Source organism: Barbus barbus, assembly GCF_936440315.1.
Source record: "Barbus barbus genome assembly, chromosome: 15".
NCBI lineage: Eukaryota > Metazoa > Chordata > Actinopteri > Cypriniformes > Cyprinidae > Barbus > Barbus barbus.
Window position 1 is genome coordinate 710,222 of NC_136743.1, and position 20,672 is coordinate 730,893.

Here is a 20,672-nt window from a genome sequence, read left to right on the forward strand (position 1 = left end):
AAAAAAATCCTGATAAATGATAACCCCTTTGTCAAATCAAGCCGATCTAAGAACCCAAACCTTTGTTTATGCTTTGTTTTTGAAGGGAATGCGTCCCCCGATCTACCTAAATGTGTTTATGTTCGCGCAAATCATTCGTGATCCAGCTTCACCTACAGAACAATTGAGTATACGTTTTTTATATGAATCTTTGCAAATGGCCTTTCCTAATAATGTGCTAGTTAGCACGTTTCGTGGCTAAATGCAGCTAAAGTTAAGAGTCTCTCAGAGAACACAATTTGTTTTTTTTTTTGAAAACAAGACTTAAAATATTAAGTCATTTTACCTGTCAAGTAAATGCAACTTGATTCAAGAATCTTTAGATATGTGTAGTATAAAACAAGACAAAAATACTAAGAAAGAAGATCATTTTTTGCAGTGCACCCTACGGAAGAGAGGGGCGGGGTCAGCAGAGCTCATTAGCATTTAAAGGGACATGCACAGAACAGAGCTCTTTTTGACAGGGTGAGAAATTGGAGAAATTGAGAAATTTTAACCAAAGTATGTTATAGACTTTTCATTAATACCCTAAAGAATTATATCAACTTGTGGAAAATGGGCATCCGATGACTCCTTTAAGTCAAAGTGAGTTAATGCGAGTATCACGCGTGACACTCAAAAGCCTTCGAGAATCATCGGTCTAATACTCAGAGTGTTTTCTGAGCAGCACCTGTTCCCTGACGGCCTCTTCAGTGTGTTTTTGAAGACGTGGGTCGAGGTCGAGGCGTCCGGAGGGACTCTCTTCACCTCCACTCTCTTTCTTACCCACAATTACCTTCCTCATTGACTCGGTCGTCGAGAGCCACTCGACGTGTGAATATCTGAAGCGCTTGATGCTGTCATGACTCTCAATCTCTGTCTGTGTCTCCCACAGCATACAAAATTATCATTCAACACTGCAAAAATGATTTCATAATGCAGTTTTTGGTCTAGCTTTCCAGCACAAATATCTAAATATCCTTAAATCAAGATGCATTTACTGGAGAAGCAAAATGACTTATGATAATGTTGCTATCTGAAAAAATGCATCAAAATTAAGTTATGCTTAAAACAAGAGCAAATATCTGCCAATGGGATCAGAAATATCAGTTTATTTCAAAGGGAAAACAAATGTATTTTTCTGAATTTTTTTATATAAACTCACTTAATATTGATCAATTTCTCAGAAGGCAAGATTTGATATCATTAAGTAGATTTTTTTTAAGCTCCTGAGAAACTGCTCAAGTGCACCGAGGACAAAAGCTGCTTTAAACACAGGATGCTCACAACACGTTGATTCAATTTAGTTCATAGAAGTTAATTGATAAAGAAAATCAATTTTTTGACAGCATCCTCATTTTACAGCTTAAAGTGCCTAAAGCTTTTAACAGCACTGTAGCTTTGCAGGAGGTTTCTTGAAGCATCTTGGAGACACAGTTCTTCTGGATTTAGTCTCAGTTTGTTCTGTTTCTTCATGTCATTCCAGACAGACTGATGATGATCAGATCAGATCTCAAAAATCTCACTGGATTATTACAATTAATGGCTAAATGAATGTTTGGAAATGTAAACGGATATTTCCTTCTGACACACTATAGCAGAAGATAGAAATAACTGACTTCAAACCAGTTTTAGCTGCTGGAAATACTAGTTCTTGTAATTTTGGCCTCCACTACATAATAACCCTGATTTAAACAGAATTTGTGAATCTGGATTGGTTCAGACGGATGGGAATGAAGGCATGTACCCCGTTGGCGGCGCTGACGGCCTGATAGTAGATGCTGTAGCTCTTGTGAGGCAGCAGCGGAGCGTTCCAGTATCCGCCGTAGGTTCGGTTGTCTCCGATGGTGAAGGGCTGCGGAGACGAGACGCCTGCGGAGGGGAACTCAGCGCTGTAGTAGTACTGTGAGTTCAGCCCGCTGGCGTTATGATAGTGAACCGGCAGAGGATAACAGCGCAGGATCTGCGCTTCTCCTCCACGAGCCCTTCGAGGACGTTCCTCCTCAACAACCACCTGATACACACTGAGAGAGAGAGAGAATAAACATTACTGTAAACACAAACCATGCTTTTATTCAGCGAGGACACATTCAATTCATCAGAAGTGACAGTAAAGGCATTTATAATGTGACAAAAGATTTCTATTTCAAATAAATGCTGTTCTTTTGAACTTTCTATTCATCTGTGAATCCTGAAAAATCTAATGTATCTCAGTTTCAATAAAAATATAAACTGTGTTCAACATTGATAATAATCAGAAATGTTTGTTGAGCAGTAAATCAGTATATTATTATGATTTCTGAAGATCATGTGACACTGAAGACTGGAGTAATGATGCTGAAAATACAGCTGCAGATCACAGAAATAAATTACAGTTTAACACATATTCACATAGAAAACAGCTGATTTAGATTATAATAATATTTTACTGTTTTTACTGTATTTTTTATGATCAAATAAATGCAGCTTTGGTGAGCAGAAGAGACTTCTTTCAGAAATTAAAAAAATACAAATAAAATCTTACCAAACACAAACTTTTGAACAGTAGTTTATATTTGCATAATATTATTTTCATATCAGTTGTATGAGATATGAAGTTTTTGTGTTTTTATTCTCAAAGTTGATTTTCATTACTGTAATGCTGATTTTATTTACTTATTTTTGTATCAGAGCATCAATACTAGATTTTTGTTAAAAACCATAAATTACATACAGCACAATAAATATTAAAATATGTATAAACTGATCAAACTCTCAAACAACTGCACTGAAAAAAATTATTAATTGAATTTACTCGATGCTTTAAGGTAAGTGGTTGCAATCAATTTATTTTAGCTACATTTAAATAAACAAATTTAGTTGACTAACAACATATTTTTGTTTTATTAAATGTAGCTAAAATAAATAGTTTGCAACCGCTTACTTTAAAACATTTTTTTCCAGTTTTTTCATACATGAGAATCTGTGGAGTAAAATATGTTAAACTCATGAGAATCTAAATGCTCCTAAAAAACTAATAAGTAATTTAAAAAGAATAGAAAACATTTTTAAACGTAAAAATAATAATCATTTAATAAGATATTAACAATCTAATTGTATTTATTTTATTTTTATTTATTGATTGATTTTGAAATGAAATATGAAATTGCTTGAGAGTAACCTAAAAGTAAATCAATAAATATTATAATACAATTATAATGCAAAAAAATAAAATAATAATTGTTTTCTGATTTTTTTTTTTTAATAAATAAATAATACAAATTTAATTATTTTTTGCTTAAAACAAGCAAAAACATCTGCCAGTGGGGCAAGAAAAATAATATTGTTTAGCCTTTGAATTAAGATTATTTTTCTTGCCCCACTGGCAGATATTGTTGCTCGTTTTAAGCAAAAACTAACAACATTTTGATGATTTCCTTTAGAAAAGTCATTTTCCCTGTCCAGTAAATGCATCTTGATTCAAGAATGTTTAGATATTTATACTAGAAAACAAGACAGAAATACTAAGAAAATATTTTTTTGCAGTGTGTATAAACTTTTTTTCTTTTTTTATTGTCATGGAAATAATATCACAAGGTTGTTTTTAATTTTGAGGTGAAATGATATGAAAAATGTATTGAGAGTTACCCAATTAAAAAGGTAGAGTCTAATTCACCTCATATGTGACCCTGGAGCACAAAACCAGTCATAAGGCTCCATTTGTTTTAATTGAGAATTATACATCATCTGAAATCTGAATAAATAATCTTTCCATTGATGTATGGTTTGTTATGATCGGACAATATTTGTCTGAGATACAACTATTAGAAAATCTGGAATCTGAGGGTGCAAACAAATCTAAATATTGAGAAAATCTCCTTTAAAGTTGTTCAAATGAAGTTCTTAGCAATGCATATTACTAATCAAACATTAAGTTGATATATTTACGGTAGGATATTTGTGAGGAAGGTTATTCCCGTCGTCTCTCTTTCTCAGAGCTTCTCTCTCCACCAGTGGAATAAACGAGCACAAAGACGCTCATGTTTGCGGTTTAATCATGTATGGATGTAAAGGGCAAACATCAGAAATTCCCTGTGTCAGTTTGGGGAAGGGCCGCCGGGGCCCTGGAGCATCGCGCAGATACGCTAGAGCGAATGTCGATGTTAAGCGACCGTGACAAAAACACGCACAACAGCGGATGCAAACAGAGCTCGTGTTTCACGCGCTTCACATGAACTGAAACAGAGCAGAATCTCCAGGACAGAAGCAGAGCTGCATGTTGACTGATGCTAATCTGACCTTTGGGTTCGCTAATCTGTAATAAAGTCTGGGTTTGCTAGCAAAAGGTTATCTGTGAATATAAAAAGCTGAGTATATAAATATACTGGAGTTAATGAAATTACAAACTTCCACACCACCTGCCCTTTGCTGCGCTTTCTCATTAAACACAGAAGAAACAAGCTGCTGGATCTTATATCTTTACTGCAGTATGTCAACAATATGACCACAATCACCATATTCAGCGAGATTAAACAAACACACACTCACACTCACACACACACACACACGCGCGCGCACACACACACACACACACACGCATATAATACAGTATGAAAGAAAAACACAAATATATACATAAATATAATATCTAAGCATGTCACACTATAGGACACATTCAGAAAGAATCATAAAATTATGAACAATATGAGCATATTGTAAAAACTACATCTAAAAAATAAAAACTCCAAAAACAAAATCACAAAATCACGTGTATATTGTTTTTTTGTTTTGTTTTTTTACATTTTTCATAGTTTTAAAGCCAGACAAAAGTTATGAAAAATATTTTATATAATTTAAAATACATTTATATAAGCAATAATTTTTTTTCATAATTTTATTTACACAAATTATGCAATACTAAACATATATACAAATATATCGTTATATAAAGTTATAATATTGATTTTTTGGCACTTTTTATTTTGTAGCTCTTGTGAATATTATTATATTATTAATACTACTATTAATAGTAAATATTATAGCTTATATAAATATTTGATGTTTTTATTTATTTTAATTTTCCATATTTTTAAGCCACATAAACGTTATGACAAATATATTTTTTAAAAATCATATAATATATATTTATATAAGCTATAATATTTTTTAATACTTTTATTTACACAAAGTATGAAAAGAAAACATCATATACAAACATATCTGTATAATAATAAGAAGAAAGTACAGTATAATAAGGTATAATATTTATATTTTTGGCACTTTATTATATATTTTTTATATATTATATATTATTCGTATGTATGTATGTATATATCTATATATGCACGCAGAATGCATTAAAAACACACTCTTTCGCATTTATTTTGAGCATCATTTTCATAGGAAATTATTCATACAGAAATAAATTCTGCGATAATATTTGAATGCATCACTACTCAACGGCATGCTGGGTAAAGACGATCTTGGCCAGTCCTTCGGTTCGGAGATGAAATATCATGTGATAAATTATTTAAGCCAATGAGAGCCAGCGCAGGCGAGAGGGGAAGTTAATTAACAGCTGATCGCACTCTCAGGTCAGAGTTCAGAGGTCAAAGGGCAAATCAGGGCCTCACTGGAGCTCTGTGCGGATTACAGATGAAGCAGAGACAGAAAGAAGCGTTTGAGTGAGTGTGGGCTACAGAAATCATGAGAACAGCACACACATAATGAGATTGAAAACCACATACAGTCACACCGCAGGAAATTAACCTCATTTATACACAATCAGTGCATGTACGTAATATTTACATGCTCACGCCAGCAGAAATCAGTAGCGTTTCCTTTCTGAATGTGTCCTGTGGTGCGACACGCATCCTGCCTCTAAATTATATTAAACAGCAAAAGTTTATGAGCTCATAAAATTAAATTATCATTTTTTTTGACAATTTAAAAAGGCTTTTGGTCACACCACAAGGTAAAAATGTGATGATTTTTTTTTTAATTAACTGGTAAATTAAAATTTACAGTACGGGTCTTTGGGTTCAGTTTGCATGCGTACGGAACAAATACAGCGTTGTTTTAAACACTGCCTGTGTGGAACTTAATTTGGAACTTTCAGTTATATATATAGTTACTTTAAATCAGATTCTGTACATTTTATCAGGAAATTCAAACAATAAATGTGTTTTGATGTGTTTTGAGAGATTGCTGTATAGACGCCTCAGTTCGAGCAGAGCGCAGCACGAGCGAACACGATCATCTCTTCCTCTTTACTACTGATTATAGCACAAAATAAACACGAATGTACCCATCGAAATCTCCCACTGCTTCATGAAATCACTCAATCAGACTTCAGTAAAACGGTCTTAATTATTTAAAGGGTTAGTTCACCCAAAAATTTAATTTCTGTCATTAATTACTCACCCTCGTGCCGTTCCAAACCCTTAAGACCTTCGTTCATCTTCAGAACACAAATTAAGATATTTTTGATCAAATCTGAGAGCTCTCTGACCCTCCATAAACAGCAATGCACAACTGCAATGTTCCCAGGTCCAGCAACATAGCAAGGACATTGGTAAAATAGTCCATGTGACATCAGTGGTTCAAACGTAATTTTACGAAGCTACAAGAATACTTTTTGTGTGCAAAGAAATAATTATAATTTATAAAATTTTATTCGATTTTATTACTTTTTTTTATCAATTCTTCTCCCGGAGTTACCGTCTTCCGCCATTTTGGAGAGTACCTCAGAACATAATCAGTGTTGTTTATGTTCAGCATGCGTGCGATTACGTTGATTACGTTCTGGGGTACTCTACAAAATGGCGGAAGACGGTAACTCGGGGAGAAGAACTGTTGAATGAATTATCTACCCACAAGGATAGTAAAACCTGAAATTTTTGACATTGTGGGAAGTGTCTGCGGGGTGTGTGTGTCTGAGTGTGAGTGTGTGTGTGTAATGGGTTGAGTCCTGCAGACGGGCGGCACATCTGAACCCGTAATGTTCCTCCTGCTGCTGTTACTGTGGAAACGCAGAATCTTCTTTAGCCACTTATTATTCTGCATTAATTCAGCTTTATTCTGAGAGAAGAACAGAAGCGCCTGTGTGTGTGTGTGAGTGTGTGTGACGGCCCGTCGCTCTGTCAGCGCTGATGTGTGGGATGAGCGGGGCCGCCTCGCTCAGCCCCGGGGCCAAACGCAGATCGCCGATGGCAACGGAGGATCCGTGCGTGGAAGATGGCCGGCATGGAGTGCGACAGACTTCATCTGAGATGTGCTTTGATCTGACGAGCCACAAGTAATCAGAGATGGCGACACTCATTACATCACCATTAAACTAAATCACTTCAGAGAACCAGTGGACAAATACAGCGCAGAAATAAAGTCTGACAGTCATGAAAAATCAAACCTTTCTCAATCAGCGTCATCTGGAGCTCAAAATAAATATATGATAATTTATGATTTGAAATGACTGAAACTTGATAACTAAAACTATTAAAGACATTTCGGTTAAATTAAAGCAGAAATACAATGAATTTAAATATTAATATTAGAAGCAAAACCTAAAAACCTAAACTAAATAAAAATTTGAAATAAACAACATATTCATTACTTGAAATAAAATAAATAATAATCAAAATTATATATATACATACACAATTTTGGTTATTTGTTTTAGGAAAAAAAAAAAAAAAAAAAAAAAAATATATATATATATATATATATATATATATATATATATATATATATATATATATATATATATATATATATATATATATATATATATATATATATATATATATATATATATATAATTTTTTTTTCTAAAACAAATAATAACGTGTTCAAAAGTTTAGGTGCGGCTACGGTAAAAACTAACCTAGATTTTAATTTTGACTTTGGAACCGTAAACAAACTCTGGCTGAAGACCTAAGAGTTCTTACCAGATGATGTTCACACAACAAGTCAGAAAGGTAGGAGGGAACAAGGCCATTTCAACATTTAAAAACAAGCAGAAGCACTTTATAATCAATTCTAAAACAGACTGGGAGCCAATGTAAAGACATTAACACAGGAGTAATATGTTCATATTTGTGACCACCAGTTAAAAGATGTGCAGCTGCGTTTTGGACCATTTGTAATCTGGATATTGATGAATTGTTTATTCCCAGGGGATTACAATAATCAATTCTAGATTAAATAAAAGCATGAATTGCAGTTTCAAAGTGCTTAAAAGAAAGGATAGTCTTCACTTTAGCCAGCGCTCTTAGTTGATAAAAACTTGATTTGACAACTAAATTTATTTGCCTAAATAAATTTATCAAATATAAGTGCATCGAAAAAAAGACGCTCAAGTTTTTTTTTACACATGATTTAACTGAAATAAATAAATAAAACACCAGAATTTAAATGAGAAATGTTTGGAACTTCAGAAGAGCCAAACACAATGATAGTGCAAGCCATGCGTTTCAAAAATATATAAAGAAAACAAAGGGGCCAAAATAGAGCCTTGGGGGACCCCACAAGTCAAGGGGACCACCCCTGAATAACATTGTCCTATATTAATTGAAAAGCTTCTATTTTTAAAACATGACTGAAACCAACTTAATGCAGTTCCTCTGATGCCCACAACTTGCTCTAGCCAAGTAAGTAGGACCTCATGGTCAACTGTATCAAATGCCGCACTTAAATCTAATAATACCAGTACAACAGAGTCACCTGAGTCAGTGGCCATTAAAACATTGTTTTATTAATAATAAAAATGACAAAATCACATAATGAAGAAGAAAACTGCATTTAAAATGATAAAAATGGAAATATAAAAATTAAAGCTAAGAATATTAATAAAAACCATTACAGTATATTAATATTAAAGTAACAAACACAGAAAGGTGGTGATACAACAGTAACTCGTTTTAGGTTCTAAAGGCAGATCTGGCCGTTTAATGAGCTGGTTTACACACCATCTATAAGAGAAATACGCAGCTAATGTGTAATTAAGCAGCTCTGACGAGTTGTCCTCATTGATCACATCAGCCCGTTTCTCACAGGAAGTTCTTCGAGTCTCATGAAAAGCTCCAGAAAACCGATGTGGGCTGCAGCAACTCCACACAATTACTCCTAGAGAAATTAATTAAAAGCTCTAACGACAGCGCGACCTGACAGCGGAAGACCAGAGGAAACAGGAGAACACAAGCTAAAATACATACTTCTAAAGCATTTATTCATTTATTAATCTTAGCTCATTTCACCACATATGATTACATTATTAAAAATAAAGATTTGTTTTATTATTATTAATAATAATAGTAATATTTAATGGACCACAGCTAACATGAACTAAAAATACTTCTAAATCATTTAGTAATCTTAGTTCATGTCAACATATATATGATAACATTATTAACATTAAATAGTAAATATTATTATTAATTATGATAATAATATTTAATGAACCTCAGCTAACATGAAGTAAAAATACATCTAATATATCTATTAATCTTAGTTCATTTCAACATATATATGATAACATTATTAACATTAAAAAGACAATAATAATAATAATAATATTTAATGGACCTTAGCTGACACGAGTTAACAATACTTCTAAAACATTTATTAATCTTAGTTGATTTTAACATTTAACATCTAAAGGTAATATTTATTAATATTATTTAATGTACCTCACCTTTTAATGGAGCTCTGCTAACATGAACCAAGAATTAAAAATAATTCTAAACATTTATTAATCTTTGTTAATATTACTTTGAACATTTATGAATACATTATTAAAATTGAAAGTTAATATTTATATTACTATTTAATGTAGCTTAGCTAACATCAATTAAGAACCCCACCCCAAAAAAAATAAAAAAATAAATAAAAATAAAACATTAATCTTAGTTAATGTCAATAACAACATTTACTACCACACTGTTAAAATCAATTAATATTATATAATGGATCTGAGTTGACATGTACAAATTAATAAATAACACATCTGATGTACTCGATATCGAATCTCACCTGCGTGATTGTTTATATCATCACAAATGTAAGTTTATTATCGTCCAGCTCTAATCTGATCAATGTGACTATAAGGCATGAAGATATTAAGATATTATAAACATTAACATCATGATCATAATATTCATAAATACACTGCTAAAACCAGTCTCAGCTGTGCTTGTGTATTTATGAATATTAAAATGTGTATTTAGTCTCAATTTGTACTTTTTTTCAAAACAATTCTGCCAGTGCAGTGAGACACAATACACAGATATTAAAGACAAAATACACAAAGTGTTGCTTCTAATGCAGCTGCATCCTGTTTCAATTATTTCTTTGACATTTTATCTGGAAAACAAGGCAAAAGGGCTAATTAAAAACTTGATGTATTTAAAGATGTTTTTTGTGAGTAATATGCTCATTGTTAGATATGAAATAATGAATTAATACAAGGCAAAATAATTATGCTTTCTGGAACAGTGTCTATGACGATTTAACATGCTGCCTATGAAGTCGACTCACTAGGGTTTGGAGCGGAGACAGATGCAGACTGATGTGCACTTTAATATGAAATCTCTGTATGAGACGACGCTGCGCTCAGAATACAGACGCAGAGGGATGAAATCAAGAATGATATATAAGTATGAAGAAATCAATAATGTATATAAGTACGTGTTAAGATTTTTTAATGTGTCTGAAAAAAGTCTCTTCTGCGCACAAAGTTGTGTTTTTGAATAAAATATTTTTGAATAAAAATACAGTTAAACATGAAACATTATTCTAATGTAAAACAGCTGTTTTCTATGTGAATGTGTTAAACTGTAATGTATTCCTGTGATCTGCAGCTGTATTTTCAGCATCATTACTGCAGTCTTCAGAGTCACATGATCTTCAGAAATCATTCTAAGTACACGTGTGTGTGTGTGTGTGTGTGTGTGTGGAGTGTGTATTTGAGTGAATGTGTTTGTGTGTGTGTGTGTGTGTGTGGAGTGTTTATTTGAGTGAATGTGTGTGTGTTTGTGTGAGTGAGTGTGTGTGTGTGTGTGTGGAGTGTTTATTTGAGTGAATGTGTGTGTGTTTGTGTGAGTGAGTGTGTGTGTGTGTGTGTGTTTGTGTGTGTGTGTGTGTGAGTGTGTGTGTGTGTGTGGAGTGTTTATTTGAGTGAATGTGTGTGTGTTTGTGTGAGTGAGTGTGTGTGTGTGTTTGTGTGTGTGTGTGTGAGTGTGTGTGTGTGTGTGTGTGTGTGCGCGTGAGTGAGTGAGTGAGTGAGTGAGTGAGTGAGTGAGTGAGTGAGTGAGTGAGTGAATGAGTGAGAGTGTGTGTGCGTGTGAGTTTTTTGGGGGAAGTAGAAATGCACAAAGTCTCCTGTGAGGGCTAAGTTTAGGTGTAGGGTTGGTGTAGGGCAATAGCACACACAGTTTGTTCAGTATAAAAACCATTACGCCTATGGAGAGTCCCCATAAACCACAAAAACCAACACGTGTGTGTGTGTGTGTGTGTGTGACGGCTGCAGGGTGTTGTACGGTGTAACTGATGAGGCTGGATGTATCTCTCAGCTGTTGTAAACAGGCGTTTAGTGCTGGAATCTCAAGGCGTTTCAATCAGCGCATGACTGCGAGACGGATCAGTAATCCTCTCAAAGGCTTCCCCTCCGGACACGAGCGTTCCCACCCCACACTCACACACACACACACACACACACACACACACACACACACACACACACACACACACACACACACACACACAGAGACAGACACAGACACGCGCGCGTTTGTGGCATCACAGAGATTACATGTCACAGCCAATTAGAGTTTAAGCAAATATGTGTGTGTGTGTGGGAGGTTTTGTTTCTGGTGGCTAATTTCACAAAAAAAATATTCCATCAACTGTGATATTGTGTAACTCTCTGTGGCGTCTCTCATCAGGACTGTGTGTCATGTCTTTGGTTGTGTTGTTTCAGAGCTCTGCTGTGATTTGATGCGTTTCTTCAGGCTGGTATCAATGGCAAACATCTGCTCTGGTGTCTCCTGCAGCTAATCACAGGCTTTGATTACTCGCCCGCAAACAAAGAGCAACATTAGGAGCATTTTCTGTCTGTAATCCTCAAAGAAACACTGTGCTTGTCTTCTACTGGTGATAATGCTCAAAATCCATGAATTAATCTGTGACGTGAAGAATGAGGATTATTAAACCAAATGTTTCCACTAGAGACATCAAAACACACTTCAGCGGTTTGAGATAGTTTCTGAATTTTCCAAATTAATTTTATAACAGTATTAATCCCTGTTTTCTGTTCACATTGTTATTGGGATCAAGTCTGATCTCAGATGCTCTTGGTTCAGAGTGACCCTTTAAAGCGCTCTTAGTTTAGTCACTTTAACTTTAACTTTTTAGTGTTCACTTTAAAAGGACAGTAAACTGACTTTACATTTAGATCTATTCAGCTCCTTCAAACACACGAAGATGATGGATGAGAGGACATTTATATGACATGAAACAAACTATAAACACCACACACACAATCACTCACACACACACACACACACACACACACACGCGCGCATTAATCAATCGGCCTCCGAGATGTTCGGATTTCTATTTATCATTCCAGTTTACCTGACAATATTTCTGTTTTTCCAAAACAACAATTTTCAATGGATTAATAAAATCTCAAGTATACACTGATTTTGCACATTACCAAATGTGACATGAAGACAACATTTAATATGTTTAAATAAAAACAAAATGTGAATTTTTAATATTTACATGGGTAAATATTAAACGATTTTAGTCTAAAGTTTATTTATATATATAATTTATTTTATTTTTTTTGTCCAATAAAAATTTCTAATAATTTGATTTAATTTTACATGGTATATGTACATATAGACCCCCCCCCCATATAAATTTAAATAAAATGAAATCAAACCTAATATCTTTGCTAATTAGCAATGTTTTAATCAAATCCGTTACAAATGATCTCTCAATCTATAAACTGCAGTTTTGAAAAAATAAATAAAGCAAACATCTGACTCTCAGTCCACAAAACTTATTTTTTTATTACACCTGATGTACCCTAGAACCTAAGACACATTATACTGAGAGAAAAGCACTAATCAGACCTGCTTTCATTGCATCAGTGTGTGTGTGTGTGAGAGAGAGAGAGAGAGAGAGAGAGAGAGAGTGAGTGTGTGTGTATATATATATATATATATATATATGTGTGTGTGTGTGTGCGTGTGAGAGATAAAGACCAGCGACTCGTCTCGATAAAACACAGAAACACAATCACAGACAGAGAGATTAGATGCGGATCACAATAATCAAATCTTGCTTCTCCTATTTTCATAACTCGTTTGGGATTGTTGACGAGGTAAAAACATGATTTGATCAGATCAGATCAGATTAAATGATGGAGTTGGTGGTGTAATCCAGCAGAGATTACTGCGGTAAACATGACTGTAATTTACTGCGGTTATTTGCGCGGCGTACAGTCGAGCGTCAGTCCCGGGATATCCAATATTAAAGCAGCGCTTTATAATATAATATTCTTATGCTGAAGATGTTACAGTTTTATCCGCTTCTTATTAAACATGCTGAACATGCAGCAGTAAATAATGATGTTTCTCTGCGATTATGAGACACACAAACCTTCACAAACACAGACAAAAATAAAAGATTGGAATATTAGCGAGTCTGAACCCTAAAAAACATAAAAAAACATGTCCAGCTGACATTCCATCATATCAATTATCAATTTCCAAATATATACATCAAATATTAGAGGGACCTGTGGTTACGGAACTGTTTAAATTAGCTAAAATGTCATAAAAAGTACATACATTTTCATTTACTGAATGAAAAATATATATCATATTTTTCTATTGCCGGACACGTTCTCCACAAGATGACCCGTGTGATGTGCGGTGTTTATTAATGAGAGCCGGCGATTGTGTTCGCAGGGACAGTCGGGGACCGTGGTGACACAGTCAGAAACACATGAAAGCGGTTCAGGGTCAAGGCTCTGAAGACACACACACTTTGTTCTCCGCTTCAAAGAACGACGCTCACTCGGAGGAATCCACAAACAATACAGGAGGAAAAAATTATAAAAACAGCCAGCTGAAATGGACGGTCAGAGAAACTGAACAGAGTTTAGTTAAAACTAAACTAATCGTACCTGACTGGAGCGCCTCTGCTCTGAGCCGGTTTGAGCACCACCGTCACCGTGCTGTCCGTCTGGTTCAGAGGAGTCTCCTGATCATACCCCGGCATCGACGGAGCTGCAAAGTAAGTAAGTAAAATTGTATTTATATAGCACTTTTAAAGCTACAACACACAAAGTACTTCACACAGTATAAAAACAGTCATTGAAAATAAATTCATGAAGAGCTATACACTCAGTGTTGGGGACAGTTACTTTTAAAAGTACTGCGTTACAATATTGCGTTACTCCCTAAACAAGTAACTAATTACGTTACTTAGTTACTTTTTATGGAAAGTAATGCGTTATGTTAAATCTGGGCAGGGCTTGCTTGTTTGTTTTTAACATAAAAAAATTATTTAAAAAATGTAAAAGCCCTTTCACAACAAAAGTGAAGTGAATCCGGCTCAGACTGAAGGAAATGTAGATTCAGGTCTGTACAGTAGAGAGCGCCGCTCAAACTAATCACATGAAGAATATGACGCAGGAGAAGAAAGTTCAACACTATTCAGTAATAACTACAATCAAACAAATGTGTCATTTTTTATTATTAGTATGGTAGAATTGGATCATCGAAGACATTGCTTTATAAAATGGGATTAAATACACAAATGATATGTGTCTTATTTATCATATTTAATTATTGCAGGTTTGTATAATATTCTGAGTTTGTATTTGACTGTATTTATTGATTTTGAGGAACACTGAATGTGTTTTAGTGCAGGTGAGAGGAGTAAATACATGCTGATATTTAGTCTAGAACTACAGTAAGATCATGTTGATATTTAGTCTAGAACTACAGTAAGATCATGTAGATATTTAGTCTAGAACTACAGTAAGATCATGATGATATTTAGTCTAGAACTACAGTAAGATCATGTTGATATTTAGTCTAGAACTACAGTAAGATCATGTTGATATTTAGTCTAGAACTACAGTAAGATCATGTAGATATTTAGTCTAGAACTACAGTAAAATCATGTTTACACACAACGCTCTGCACTTACTCCTGATTTCTCTCAACACCAGAGCTGTCACTCAATACATCAGAAACACAGGAACTGGAGTTAATTATTTGAAAAAGTAACTCAGATATTTCCTTCTGAATTAAAAAGTAATGCGTTACTTTACTAGTTACTTAAAAAAAGTAATCTGATTACGTAACTTGCGTTACTTGTAATATGTTACCCCCAACACTGTACACAATACAGTATCTCACAGAAGTGAGTACACCCCTCACATTTTTGTAAATATTTTATTATATTGTTTCATGTGACAACACTGAAGAAATTACACTTTGCTACAATGTAAAGTAGTGAGTGCACAGCTTGTATAACAGTGTAAATTTGCTGCCCCTCAAAATAACTCAACACACAGCCATTAATGTCTAAATCGCTGGCCACAAAAGTGAGTACACCCCTAAGTGAAAATGTCCAAAGTGGGCCCAAATATATTTTGTGCCTCAATATTTTGTGTGGCCAGCATTAATTCCAGCACTGCCTAAACCCTCTTGGGCATGGAGTTCACCAGAGCTTCACAGGTTGCCACTGGAGTCCTCTTCCACTCCTCCATGACGACATCATGGAGCTGGTGGATGTTAGAGACCTTGCGTCCTCCACCTTCCGTTTGAGGATGCCCCACAATTGCTCAATAGGGTTTTTCTGGAGACATGCTTGGCCAGTCCATCACCTTTACCCTCAGCTTCTTTAGCAAGGCAGTGGTTGTCTTGGAGGTGTGTTTGGGGTCGTTATCATGTTGGAATACTGCCCTGCGGCCCAGTCTCTGCTTCAGTATGTCACAGTACATGTTGCCATTCATGGTTCCCTCAATGAGCTGTAGCTCCCCGGTGCCGGCAGCACTCATGCAACCCCAGACCATGATACTCTCACCATCATGCTTGACTGCAGGCAAGACACACTTGTCTTTGTACTCCTCACCTGGTTGAGCCACACACGCTTGACACCATCTGAACCAAATAAGATTATCTTGGTCTCATCAGACCACAGGACATGGTTCCAGTAATCCATGTCCTTAGTCTGCTTGTCTTCAGCAAACTGTTTGCGGGCTTTCTTGTGCATCATCATTAGAAGAGGCTTCTATCTGGGATGACAGCCATGCAGACCAATTTGATGCAGTATGCGGCGTATGGTGTGAGCACTGACAGGCTGACCCCCCACCCCTTCAATCTGTGTTGTCCTGTTAAACCGCTGTATGGTCTTGGGCACCGTGCTGCAGCTCAGTTTCAGGGTCTTAGCAATCTTCTTATAGCCTACGCCATCCTTAGGTAGAGCAACAATTCTATTTTTCAGATCCTCAGAGAGTTGTTTGCCATGAGGTGCCATGTTGAACTTCCAGTGACCAGTATGAGAGAGTGAGAACGATAACACCAAATTTAACACACCTGCTCCCCATTCACACCTGAGACCTTGTAACACTAACGAGTCACATGACACCGGGGAGAGAAAATGGCTAATTGGGCCCAATTTGGACATTTTCACTTAGGGGTGTACTCACTTTTGTGGCCAGCGGTTTAGACATTAATGGCTGTGTGTTGAGTTATTTTGAGGGGACACCAAATTTACACTGTTATACAAGCTGTACACTCACCACTTTACATTGTAGCAAAGTGTCATTTCTTCAGTGTTGTCACATGAAAAGTTATAATAAAATATTTACAAAAATGTGAGGGGTGTACTCACTTCTGTGAGATACTGTATATGAAAAAGCAAACAATATCAAACCCAAAATGCACAAAATACTAAAAGCACGTTTATACAAGTACGTTTTTAGTCGACATTTAAAAACAGACACACATTCAGGGCAAACTATTCCATATTTTTGGAGCCCTCACTGCAAATCTCCTTTAGTTGTATATCTAGTTCTTGGAACTGCCAGCAAGATCTAAAAGCTAAGAACCTTTAAGAACTAAAAGCATTAATACTTTTCACACCAGGAAGCTTTAAAACAGCAGCTCAATCACTACAGTCATCACACAAGTGCACAAACTCAAATCAATAAACCAGTGTACATTCACATATTTATTGTATAGTATATTTTGGAGGTTATGAATCACATTTTTGGTATATTATTTTTCTGGAGGGTTTTTGCATCATAAAAGTTCAAATAATTGTGAAAAAAAATTATTATACTAGGAGGTTGCCAGGTGGTTGCTAGGGCATTTCTTGTGGAAGTTGCAAGAGTTCTCTGAGCAGTTACTGTGAGGTTACTGTGTTTGCTGGCCTAAAATGCTCTGGATGATTACTAGGAAGTTGCTAGGGCATTTATAATAACTAAGAGGTTGCTAGGGTGTTCTGGGTGGTTACTAGGAAGTTGCTAGGGCATTTATGATAACTAAGAGGTTGCTAGGGTGTTCTGGGTGGTTACTAGGTGGTTTCCAGATCATTGCTAGGGTATTTTGTGTGGTTACTAAGTGGTTGCTGCACTAGTGTGTCCTGGGTGGTTACTAGGAGGTTGCCAGGTGGATGCTATGGCATTTTATCTGGTTACTAAGAGGTTCCTAACTGGTTGCTGGGCAAGAGTGTTCTGGGTGGTAACTAGGGGGTCACAAGGGCAATTAGGTTGATCCTAGGGCCTTCTGGGTGGTTACTAAGAGGTTTCTTTATGGTTGCTAGGGCTGTTATGTTTTTGCTAGGGTGTTTTGGGTGGTTACTAAGAGGTTGCTGGGGAGGTTTGGTCACTATGGTGTTCTGGGTGGTTACTAGGTAGTTGCTATGGCATTTTGTGTGGTAACTGAGAGGTTGCTAGGGTGTTCTGGGCGGTTTCTATAAGATTCCTAACTGGTTGCTGGGCTAAAGTGTTCTGGGTGATTACTAGGAGGTTGCAAGGTGATTTTATGTGGTTACTAAATGGTTCATAAGTTATTGCTTGGCTAGAGTGTTGTGGGTGGTTACTACGACATTGCATTAGCTGGTTGGTAATGTGGTTAGGTTGTTCCTATGACATTTTGTGTGGTTTCTAGGAGGTTGCCATGATATTTTGTGTGATCACTAAGATATTACTAAGTATTTTCTGGGCTAGAGTGTTCTGAGTGGTAACTAGGGCACTTAGGTTGCTCCTAGGGCATTCTGTGGGGCTACTATGAGGTTGCCAGGCGGTTGCTATGTCATTTTATGTAGTTACTAAGAGGTTCCTAAGTTGTTGCTAGGCTATAGTGTTTTAGGTGATTGCTAGGGGGTTGCTAAGGCAGTTAGGTTGTTCCTAGGACATTCTGTGTGGTTACTAGGAGGTTGCCAGGTGGTTGCTAGGGTATTTTATGTGCTCACTAAGACATTCCTAAGTATTTGCTGGGCTATAGTATTCTGGGTGGTAACTAAGGGGTTTCTAGGCCAATTAGTTTATTCCTAGGGCGTTCTGGGCAGTTACTAGGAGGTTGCCAGGGCCATCTGCATTTCCACTGAGTTACTTCATAATCTTCTATGCTGTTCCAGATTAAAGCATCTGCTGCAGACACACACCTGAGATCTTGGTGGTGGCCTGGGTGATAGCGGGCGGTCCGAAGCCCTTGGCGGTGCTGGCTCTGATGGTGAAGGAGTATGTGGAGCCGGGGTAGAGACCCAGAAAGACGTGGCTGGTTTCATTCCCCAGTTTAACCACCTTCCCACTCTGGTTAGAGAGATCCAGCACTGGGTCGAAGGAACTGACAGCTTTATACGAGATCTGGGGGAATGAGAACAACACAAACATCAGTGTACATGTTAGAATCACACAAATTAATTTCAGTGTCGCCAAACAAATGATTCAAGAAGTGCTTTGAGTTCCACCAAATTAGACTATTATATCCGAAATGCATCAAGGCCCTTTTCAATTATCAGCCTGCCATAAATAAATAAAGAAATCAATAATAACGTCCGCGCTTCTGACAGACCAGGGCAGGAATCTGAAAAGGAAAGTGTCTTCTCCTCATATTTGGAGGGGTTTGTTCATTACGCGGCATTAATGAAGCGTCGTACAAAAACCACTCTGATTTGCGACCTTTGATATTGAGATTTTCTATCACGAGCTTCTGTTTCTCATAACCTCACACTACTATTAGATTTAAATTATTCCCACTCTGTAATGAGAAAGCAGGGATGTGTGAACATCCGACTGACGTCATCCGGCGCAAACGGCGTTCCTGCAGTGGATCGGTCAGGAACGGAGAATCTGAGGACAGGAAATCTCACTGGAAATTTACAAGAAGAACAGAATGTCTGGAATCAGAGAGAGAGGAAGGAGAGGAAGGATCAGGGTTCCCTTGATAAGAGGAAAAAAGTCCAAACTGTCCTTTTGATATCACGGCCGTCAGAGAGTCTCAGCTTCAGCGCTTTGATACTGTCAAATCAAAGGCAGGACGTCACTGCGAGCTCATGGACAATCGAGTCTACGGTTACTCCTGTCTGACTGCACACACACACACTCTTACGCTCACTCACACACACATTCACACACACATTCACACACACACACACACACACACACACACACTCACACTCACACTCACACACACACTCACACACACATGTTGGGTTTCCATGTTTTATGGGGACATCCCATAGGCGTAATGGTTTTTATACTGTACAATCTGTATTTGCTATTGCCCTACACCAACCCTACACCTAAACTTAGCCCTCACAGGAAACATGCTGCATTTTTAGATTTTCAAAAAACTTTATGCTGTATGATTTATAAGCTTGTTTCCTCATGGGGACCAAAAAATGTCCCCACAAGATTAAGATTTACTGGTATTACTATCCTTGTGGGGACATTTGGTCCCCAGGACGTGATAAATACCAGGTGCACACACACACACACACACACACACACACACACACACACACACACACACACACACACACACACACACTCTCTTACACTCACTCACACACACACATTATCTTACACTCACTCACTCACACACACACACACATTCTCTTACACTCACACACAGACACATTTGTTTTTGTGAAAAGTGGGTTCATCCCATAGGCGTAATGGTTTTTATTCTGTAGAAACTGTATGTGCTATTGCCCTACACCAAACCTACACCTAACTCTATACCCTTACAGGAAACTTATGCATATTTACTTTCTCAAAACAATTCTGTATTTATAAGCGCTTTGAAAAATGGGGACATGGGGCAATTTCCTCATAAGTCACCTTCACCTTGTAATACCTGTCATACCTGTGTCATTATACAAATGTATGTCCTCATTTGTCACAAAAACACGCAAACACACAAGCACGCACACACACACACATGCATATGCACACACACATATACAGTATTTATACACACACGTGCACGTGCACACACACACACAAGTTTGTTACTAGGAGGTTGATAGATTTTCTGCTAGAGTGTTCTGGGTGGTTACTAGGAGGTTGCTAAGTATTTGTGTGGTTACTAGGAGGTTGCTAAGTATTTGTGTGGTTACTAGGAGGTTGCTAGGGCATTTTG

At 36.5% G+C, this 20,672-nt stretch overlaps 1 protein-coding gene across 1 annotated transcript in view; it reads right to left on the minus strand.

The window, feature by feature from the left end:
* Positions 1–20,672, minus strand: part of LOC306881002 (receptor-type tyrosine-protein phosphatase mu) — a 144,824-nt gene that overhangs the window by 80,633 nt on the left and 43,519 nt on the right. The window contains 3 exon segments of the mRNA XM_079434804.1: positions 1,766–2,042; positions 14,192–14,294; positions 18,691–18,892. Of these exon segments, the coding sequence (XP_079290930.1) occupies positions 1,766–2,042; positions 14,192–14,294; positions 18,691–18,892 (582 nt within the window).